The 9,850-nt window shown below is 36.2% G+C and overlaps 2 protein-coding genes across 2 annotated transcripts; one reads left to right on the forward strand and one right to left on the reverse strand.

The window, feature by feature from the left end:
* Positions 1–106: 106 nt before the first annotated feature.
* Positions 107–1,142, reverse strand: LOC132700818 (natterin-3-like). The gene is made up of 4 exons (XM_060668367.1): positions 1,046–1,142; positions 791–990; positions 353–496; positions 107–294 (listed from the first exon to the last, which is right to left on the reverse strand). Exons 1-4 carry the CDS (start codon positions 1,050–1,052, stop codon positions 205–207), a joined length of 441 nt encoding a protein of 146 aa, XP_060524350.1. The 5' UTR covers positions 1,053–1,142; the 3' UTR covers positions 107–204.
* A 1,859-nt stretch (positions 1,143–3,001) lies between these two features.
* Positions 3,002–9,162, forward strand: LOC132700819 (natterin-3-like). The gene is made up of 4 exons (XM_060668369.1): positions 3,002–3,111; positions 5,719–5,918; positions 8,826–8,969; positions 9,032–9,162. The coding sequence occupies exons 1-4, from the start codon at positions 3,105–3,107 to the stop codon at positions 9,119–9,121; spliced, it is 441 nt and encodes a 146-aa protein (XP_060524352.1). The 5' UTR covers positions 3,002–3,104; the 3' UTR covers positions 9,122–9,162.
* The last annotated feature ends 688 nt before the right edge of the window (positions 9,163–9,850 follow it).

Here is a 9,850-nt window from a genome sequence, read left to right on the forward strand (position 1 = left end):
AAATAAAAACCAATAAAGCAAGTAACATTCACATGAGTTAATTCTAATATTATTTATAGCGCACTTAATAATTTCAACATTGCTAAAGACGACAAAAACGAATACGAATTCAAAATATTTTACTAAAAAGCACTGGAAATTGTGTATAAAAATGTACAATTCATATATTAGATAGCAATAAAAATTCTGCAATCGAGCAGGGCGTTAATGTTTGAGCACGAGAATTTCGTAGTCCTTGAAGCCCAGTTCCTGTCCGCCGAACGGGATGTAGCAGCTGCCGTGGCTGGGATGCACCTGTCAAACGCGAAGTGATTTTAGAAAATCAACCTCTCCCAATAAATAAAATGCATACCTTTCCTACTGTGTTCGCGCCTTCATGATGAACTCTACCGATGTAGAGATTTTCTCCGTCGGAAGTTCTGCCACCAACTACCGCGTCTTGAGGTATGTGTCCGTCACCGGCGGGAACCCAGTCAAAAGTTTGCTCGCAAAGCACCTGAAACGTGTTATGTGAGTAATGTTTGCCTCCACGGACTTAATACACCCCTGTGTGGAAGGACCTGGTTACTATTCTGTGTGTACACGCAAGCAATCGTTAATTTGAAATGTTAGTACAGAGATGTAGTGTAATATATCAGTGTAGTGGTCCCATAAAGTAGTATTAAGTATATTTATAATAATCGAATTACAAAAGCCATTAAAAGATGAACACGTCTTAAGGCGAGCTAGTTTTCATCGAAATTGCTTCTGGGTCCATGGCTAACCACAGATAACAAAAAAATCCTGTTACCTGGTATTTGTGTACGGGGATTTCCTGACCGCCGTAAGCGATGTAGGCGACTCGCTTGTCAGGAATAACTTTGGCAGGAATCCAGTCGCCTTCGTGGAAGGCGCGTCCGACGTAAATTGGGGCACCGTCAACGTCGGTGCCTCCGTGGAGGGCGGAGTGCGGCACTCCCCCCCTGGACACGGTATCGACCCAATAGTAAGCTAAAAGATGAAGCAATTCGACTCGATTTTTTTAAAAGTCGAAACGCTCATTTACCTGCCATTTTTATTTCAATTCGACGTTTGATTGTCTAATCGGAAAAACTACTGGATCGATGATGTGCCTATTGAATTTATATACCTTCGGTGAAGAGCCTTATCTGGACTTATCATGGACATTAAGATTTGTTTGCAGAAGTGTTGAGTTTTATCTACCAACATAAATATCGTTTTTCGTTGGATTATTCCGGGAACGTTATTGTTTTAGTCTGATAAACGGTTGACGGCGATTGATTCGAAAAAATTCCGAATTAATCACCGGCAAGAAATAGTCAAAAAATCAAACACCAAACAAACACTCCAAATGCCAAAATTCTCCAGAAACGATAAATTTCAGGTGATGGAAAATAATTTAAAAAGAACTGAAGTTGAATTCGCGCCTGTTAAAACAATATGACGGATAATGAAAAATGACATCATTAAATAAACAAGGTTCGCCTATTAGGTAAGCTATTTCCGATCCAATTTTAAGTTGACAAAAATAATCCAAAATTGAGATAACTGGAGGGAATCGATAAAACTTATCAGCTATTTAAGCTGTAGCTGCAACGAATACGTATTTGTATTTGTAATACACTTGAAACTTGTTTTCGTGAAATGTTGAGCTTATCTCGCTCGACGTGTCAATTCCACGAAGTAGGCATACCTTGAAAATCGAGAATAGGATTTTTGTGTCACGTCGAGTTTGACTTTTGAACTGTACATGATGCTCACGAAAATTTAAGGGCACCAAAAACCATCAAGAACCAAAATGTGCGCCGCCTTCTTAGATCTTTGAAGATAATGAAATAAAAAAAAAGAAATATCTATCTTGGACAAAATAATGTCTGAAATGGAAAAGGATGATTTTATTCGACCCATGGGGTAAAAAGAAATTGTTGAAAACTTTGAAGAAAATGAATTTTAGTTTCATTTCTGTGGACTCCAACGACTATAGTTCATGCCAACATAATAAAGAAAAATTACAAATGAAGTTGTGTTGTAAATAATATATTTTTTAAAAATATTATTTATTACAATTTATCGGTTTTCATATTATTCTTATTTAAATATTAGTTTTTATTTATTTAATCTTGACTCCTATACTCGACATCGTATTGTACAATTGGACTTGCGCCTGTAACACAGAAAGGTTTATGCCGTCTTTGTTGATTTTCGGGGAGCTTTCGACTCTGTCTTTCATAACTTACTGTGGCATAAAACATTGCTATGGTGTCAGTTCCAACTTCATCAGTGTTATAAAAAACTCATACGAAAATGCATCTTTCAGTCTTGAGTCCATATCTTTTTTTAATATTTCTGGCAGACATTCTTGACTTCTTTATGCAACACAGTGCGCGTGGTCTGTCAATCGACACCACCAACGAACATCTTATTTTGGCCTAGTTATACTCGGTCGGTCCGCCTTGTTTAATGATTACTGTCCTTCCAAATTTACATTAAGAAACATAGCATATGATTGGTAGTGGGTGAAGGAGACCGAAATATTAACGAGATATTTTGAAGAGTTTCCAAATCAAGGGCATCAATCAATCATCAATCAATCAATATGTACTAAAAAATGTTCTCATATTTGATGTGCTAATTATAATTGAATGCCTTTTGAGGTTAGTTTTAGGTACGTTAGCATGCTTCTTTTCGATTTGAAATTAATTTAAAAAAAATAGGAAAAGCCTGGGCGAAGAAAAGATAAATAAATGTACTGGATTGTCAAACTGGCATCACTTTTCGCAAAAATGGATATGATGGATAACAGAAGAACCTTTCAAAACACTAATAAGAATACCAACATTGACATTTGTGCCTACCACGTTTTCGAATCCATGTATTCAGATATACACAAATTTAGCGTTAGGTTTTAATTGTGGTGAAATCTGCTCGATTTTTGAATCGACGTTGGTGTAATGCGATTTATTAAATTATTAATCTTCCGTTATTTGATTGCTGCTTCGTAGAGTTGATAAGGGATAATCAAAAACGCCACAGCGCGGATCGATGAATCAGTTGCAGCGAAAGCTCGTGTCGTGATAGCAAGTTTGCCAAGTTTTCATATCATAATGGCAGGTATGACCCGCATAATTTTCTTAAACCATTTTACTATAATTAAAAACATTTTTCTATGACGTCGAAAAATGGCTATATGCGCAGGGACCATTTTTCATTCTCTTAATTGAAGAAATATATGATGGTTTAACCTTTGTGCTAGAAATCCAAGAAATCGTTTGTTTCTAATGTTTACAAATAATTTACACTTTTTTCACACTTCAAAGTATGACCAGACCACCTAATTTTATTTTTCATTTAAAATGTTTGCATAAAATTTTTTGCTAAACCAGATAATTTAGATTCAGGTCGTGATATTGGAGTTGTAAGGGTTGGTATCTTTTTTGACGTGGATTTATCCCTTCGGTCACCGTCGAAGATCTCCATCCTTCATATCGCTTCAACTATCATTGATTATTCACAGCGAATTGAAAGTTTCTAAGCATATTAACTGTATATATGTAATAAAGTTAGCAGAAAAATTATTGGCACCAAGAATATGCAAAACAAAAAGATTCGCTTCAATCAAAAACTCTTTTATAGTAATACAATATTATATACAAAATGATCCATAATATGTTGCCAAAGCATTCGACACATTTCACAAGCGAACAAGACACAAACTCAAAAAGCATTATTTTAAAAAGAGCTGATACTACCATCCCATATCAAATCTGCCATAGCCATGAATAAATTCAATAGAAGGATGTCCATTGAAGCTAGTATTCAATTACATATTGTGATATATATACAATGTATATTCACTTCTTTTCTATTGATTTATAGCAGCTTTCATTCTTTCGCTATGTATACCATCATTCGCATTAGTAAGAAGTGCTGCTGAAGTTTCTTTTTAAGTGATTTGTTGATTCTGTGGTGAAACATTGCACGCGGCGGTTTAACCTCCGTTCGTTATAGCAGCTTTCATTCTTTCGCTATGTATACCATCATTCGCATTAGTAAGAAGTGCTGCTGAAGTTTCTTTTTAAGTGATTTGTTGATTCTGTGGTGAAACATTGCACGCGGCGGTTTAACCTCCGTTCGTTCCCTACAGAATCCTTTGTAATCGTCCAAAAATTTTGAAATCGGTCTCCACTGAGTGGATTTAGTGTTGTCAGTGTTTTGTGAACGTTGTAAAGTGATAATCGTCGCCGATCCCTTTGTTTTTCCCCGTTCAAGCCGGTATGGAGGCCGGATGGGCCCGGATGGTCCGGGGCGGAAGCGGGGGGTGTCGGTTTTTTTTGGTATCGGTCAAATTTGTTTTTTTGCTAGTTGAGCAAATATTGGTTATATGTTTTCTTTGTACGTGTTGGTCAATGATCAAAAGCGAAGATCCTCGACGGAAGTCGGCAATGGGCGAATGAACCTAGCAGTCGAGCCCAACATTTTTTGTGAAACGCATACTTGAACTTGAATTTGAAGTGATTTGTTACTAGGTACTAAGTATCTTTTCTATACAACTTATTCCGATAACTGGGTTGAAACATATCTTTTTTTTTTTACTTATATAAATAATATTTGATTTGGAAACTATAAAAATTCGTTGTATATTCATTTTTGTACCGGGTTCTTTAAAGTTACTAACCAAACTAACCAAAACTGACCCAAGTACAAAGTAATTTTAAAAACATTAACTGTCATTTTATTTTAATAGTTACCCTAATTAGTGATTTTAAGCTGATATCTGCTGGCTTGATGTAGTTTTCTGCACAATAAATGTCGGAAAAGCCGATTTCACTAGGAAAAAGGTAACATTTGGTCCAAAAAGTAAAAGATAATTTGTTATGAATCCGTATTTGTGGCGCCATCTAACTGCGGTAGAAAGAAATTATTCGTCTTCGTATTCTTGTTATGTCTAGAAAAAAGCCGCTAGAGGGCGCTTGTGCTAGGGCATCCAAAGCAGCGCCATCTATTGGATTGTGAACAATAATAATGCTCTTTACACTCAACGCATTAAACATACTAATAAAAAGGGTTTATGCAATAAATAAATAATAGTATGGTAGCAGGAAAATATTTATCTGATATCGGTGCAATAAAAAATATATCAGTAGCTTTGGAGAAAAGGTAAAATATTTAATGTCTCATTTTTTTAATTTCATTCAAAATCTCACATTCAGTCTCGACACAGACGTCTCTAGTTGCAGCATGTCAATCAAAGTCTTTATTTCCTATCGTAGTGTTGATTTGCTGTGAAGTATACACGTTTCTTCTTCAGAAGAATGAATCCAGAGTCGAACCAACTAGGCAGGACTCCGTAATTTTTCATGATTATTTATGAGTGATTTATTGCTTTCTGTGGGTTTATAAAAGACGTTGATTGTCCTTGTCGAGGATCCTGTGGTTGTTGAAGTGACCAAAATGTCCAAATCTTTATTTGTTTTGCCAATATTATCAAAATATAATGGTTTTGGAGTTATTTGAGATTTTAGCAAATTATGCTGACCAATCAACAAGTATCTGTTTAGTTAGTTTATAAAAGTTAATAAAAAAAAATTGAGCCTTTTTATAAAACCACATGAGTTGACATTTTCAGACGCCCAGTGATTATTAATTAAGCTAAAGTTACTTTTTAATATTCGATTTATCCAAAAATTGCGAAATAAAAGTAACTCCGTTTGTTTTTAGCCTATTACTGGGTCGATACAGTGGCGCGCAGACGCGTTCCCTCTACGGCCCTACGGGGTGGAACCGACGTGGACGGTCAACCCATCTACGTCGGAAGGGCCTTCCACGAGGGTGACTGGATCCCAGCGAAGGTCATTCCCGGCAAGCAAGTCGCTTACGTAGCCTACGGCGGCAGAGAAATACCGAAAAGTCAGTTCCAGGTAAGAAAATATCCAAAGAAAATCATGAGCTTGAATGCAATTTCTGGTCCTTGAATATTAATTTTTATGAATTACTTTATGTCTTAAGAAGACTTTTTCATTGTTTGAATTGAATTTTATCATTTTATTTTTTCATTTATCATCATGAATTATATCATTATGAATTATTGTCCCAATGTTCCATGTGAAACTTTGATTTTTTCATATTTTAATTTTGCTGACACCGTTTGTTGGCCATTTTTGGTTTCTATTGACATTAAAACAATACGGGAATTTCGAAATTGCTGTGTACGACTAATAAATGGGAATAGGCAGATGCAGAAAGTTTCCCACAGGCTTGAAGAGTTGGGATAAATTTCTATGGTTCAGCGGCGTGCTTTGCAGTATTTGTTCTTGCGTCGGTTGGCTTAACCGAAATTGACTAGCATTCTACTTTGTTTAGTTTAGTTTTTTTTATTAACTCCGCTCAATGTAATGTTAAATAATACAATATAATATAGGATCGTCAAGAATATAAAATAAAAATATGTCAGATTTACCTTCCATTCCTTTCCTTCCATTATCATTATCATCTCCAAGGAACATAGTGACAAAATTTATATTTAATTCAGCAGTTGATTCGATGCGTATCTGTCTATCTTTTACAATCCTTTCGGCATTCAGCAAGGGGAAAATTAGATCATCAACTAGACGGAGTTTCGTTGTTATGGGGATAGACTCGTCTTTCCATATTTTGTTTAGCTTGTTATCTTGCCAAGGTCAGACGACGGCGTATTTCGGTTTCACATTTTCCAGTGTTGGTAGCCTGCAATTTCTGATGACTATGAAAAGTTGTTTTCTTGTCTATCAACAATTATTAATTTCGTTTTCTTCTTTTTCTTGTTGTATCAGCTTCTCCTTTCGAAATTGCGAATAGGCGGATGCAGAAAATTTCCCACAGGCTTGAAGAGTTGGGATAACTTTCTATGGTTCAGCGGCGTGCTTCGCAGTATGTCTCCTTTATCAAATAAATCACAAAATCCACCTCCAACTCTCTCGAGGATTTACAGAGACTATTAAATAAAGTAGTGAAAGCTAGCAAAGATTACGGTCTCAACATGAACATCAACAAGACTAGAATGATGGTGATAACAAAAAGGAAGCAAGCAACAGGTCGTAGACGGGAAAACAATTGAACAAGTAAGGCACTACAAATACCTTGGCACCATAACTAATGAAGATGTTCAATATAAACAGGAAATCACTAAGAGTAGGAGCAAAAATGGTCCAATGTTATGTATTTCCCTTGTTGCTTTATGGCTTGGAAGGCTGGACGCGGCATAGAGAAACCACAAGGAGGTTGGAAGCTTTTGAAATGTGAACTTATAGACGCATCCTGAGAGTCTCGTGGATGAGTAGAACTATAAACGAGGAAGCGAGCTGCAGAAGCTCATTATGGAGGGCAAAATTATAAGTAAACGAAGTGTAGGGCACCAAAGAATCCCTTGGTTGCCCAATCTGCGAGAATGGTTTGGTCTATTGGTCTATCGGCAATTGAATTATTTAAATGAGCAGTATCAAAAGTGAAGGTAGCCATGATGACTAGTAACCTCCAAAGGAGAAACTGATATAAGAAGAAAAAGACGGAAATGATAATAATGATTGTTGATAGTCATAGTCATCAGAAATTGCAGGCTACGAAGTGATAAACAATTTTTTAGGTTTCTTAGTTCCTTAATTACCAACACTGGCAAATGTGAAACCGAAATACGCCGTCGTCAAGATAACAAGCTAAACAAAATATGGAAAGACAAGTCTATCCCCATAACAACGAAACTCCGTCTAGTTGATGCTCTAATCTTCCCCTTGCTTATATAAGTAAAAACCGAATAAAGGCTTTCGAAATGTCTGTTTATAGACGACTCTTACCAGTATAGTGGACAGAGCATCTAACCAACCTATCTGGCTTACAAGAAATTGGTCCACACAAAAGGCACTTACAACCGCATATATCTGAAGTACCCTTGGCATATAGCTAGAAGATCAGGAATAATGACACGACTAATCATGCATGGGACATTGAAATCAAACGCCCAAGAAGCAGATCGACAATTAAATGGGTAGACCAGACAAAACCCTTAATAATTATAAGAATGCAGAAAGGATTGCAAAAGATAGACAGACACGCATGGAATCAACTGCTGAATTAAATATCAATTGTGTCACTATATTCCTTGGAAATGATAATGGAAAGAGGAAAAGGTAAATCTGATTTTACTAATTTTTGATATGTGGCAAGTGATGTTTTGAATGTAAGGAAGGAGAACAGTGGCAAGTGTGGGGTTGCTTTCGGACTCATTATTTTTGGAAGGTCGTGGTTGGAAAGAAAAATGGAAAATGGAAAAAATCCATAAGCAACCAAACAATCTTTTTACAATTAACTACCCAAAGAATCTTAATCAAGCCTCAGATCTTTATCTTTCAGCAAGTAAAAAAATCATATTATACACTGTCCGAATTTTTTTGACTCTAAGTGTATATTTGTTGTTTTTTTTAAACGTATATTTGTGCGTTACATCAGTTTGTATTGTGCATTACAACGTGATATGTTTTTATTTTATTTATGTATTGTATTATTTAATTAAGTGATCCAGGAGGAACCCAGGAAAATTTGAAGTTCGTAGTTCACCAATGTTCATGGCGAAACTTCCCTTTCTTTTCTTAGTATTACCTATTTCTCTTTTTTCTCTTTATTTCGAATTCCTGTTTCTTTTCTATCAAACCGTTAATGCTAATTTTGCCCTCGAAAGGAAGCTGCACTTAATGGACCTTTATTGTAATTAAATTCTTAAAGTCAACGATTTCGTTTTTTTTTTTTTACCAATAACCGTATAAACTAAAATGAAAACTCTCCACTCTCCGTTCAAGGTTCTCTGCGAGCAGCAATTCGACTGGGTACCATCGAGACACGGCCACGTCCCACCCGACGCGGTGATCGGGGGGAAAACCTCCAGTGGGGAAAACCTCTATATAGGCAGGGTTCGACACAGGGGATCGCACACTGTGGGCAAGGTATAGTTGCTCGAAAATGAACCGAAAAAAACTTGGTACTAATTATAATGCTCCCTTGCCAGGTGCACCCGAGTCACAAATGCTGTTACATCCCTTTCGATGGGAAAGAGGTACCCCATCAGGATTACGAAATACTGGTACTTAGGGGTTAGGTTGGCGCACGCGTAGTTGGGTTTTTGTATTTTCAATAATAAATTTTAACATTTGATGATGGCTTTTATTTTCGCCTATCAAAAGTCTGACTTGATATTGAGCTAGTCGAAAGCAGCAATTTGAGATACTCTCTAGTGGAATCTAAGGCACTGGTAAGAACCCTAACAGGACTCTGCCATCTAGGAAATTCCTGCATACCATATTTTAATAAATTATTTCTTAACGACTTATCGAAATTAATGAGGTTCTATACTACTTCGAGAGTACTAATGAGGATACCAAATAGGTTAATGATTTGTATTTCTATTGCGAAGAGTTGATTACATGCAAGAATTTTAGTTTTCATTAGTTTCGTTATCGGGTTCGGCAACTGTTGATCAATTTATATGTCATAGTATTAAGGCTCTTTCATGTTCTTTGAGGGTACTTGATATTTTTATTTCGGTCTCTCCAATATATGTATCTCAAACGAAATTTTGTCATTGACAGATCGAAGATGTGGAGAGATTTTTGGATTTTTGGTAAATCTGGTTCTGACGTTATGTTTCTTAAGAACTTTTGATGTGGTCAGTGAAATGAGTAAGTAAAGAAGGCCAACGATGGCAAGTGTGGGGTTGCTTTTTTCATTGTATTTGGAACGTTGTGGTGAAGTGTATTTTGTGATGGAGCGCTTATTATCTCTAATGTGGAAATTTTTAGAGAGAAGAGTAGATGTAAGATGTTTTATA

The sequence above is a fragment of the Cylas formicarius genome, unplaced genomic scaffold (genome assembly GCF_029955315.1).
Source record: "Cylas formicarius isolate icCylForm1 unplaced genomic scaffold, icCylForm1.1 PGA_scaffold_4__25_contigs__length_36172078, whole genome shotgun sequence".
Classification (NCBI taxonomy): domain Eukaryota; kingdom Metazoa; phylum Arthropoda; class Insecta; order Coleoptera; family Brentidae; genus Cylas; species Cylas formicarius.

Coding starts and splice junctions, on each gene's coding strand:
- LOC132700818 (XM_060668367.1), bottom strand. Junction 497..790: donor TCCCCGTACACAAATACCAG/GTAACAGGATTT, acceptor AACACGTTTCAG/GTGCTTTGCGAGCAAACTTT. Junction 295..352: donor GCGCGAACACAGTAGGAAAG/GTATGCATTTTA, acceptor CGCGTTTGACAG/GTGCATCCCAGCCACGGCAG.
- LOC132700819 (XM_060668369.1), top strand. Junction 5,919..8,825: donor TACCGAAAAGTCAGTTCCAG/GTAAGAAAATAT, acceptor TCTCCGTTCAAG/GTTCTCTGCGAGCAGCAATT. Junction 8,970..9,031: donor GATCGCACACTGTGGGCAAG/GTATAGTTGCTC, acceptor CTCCCTTGCCAG/GTGCACCCGAGTCACAAATG.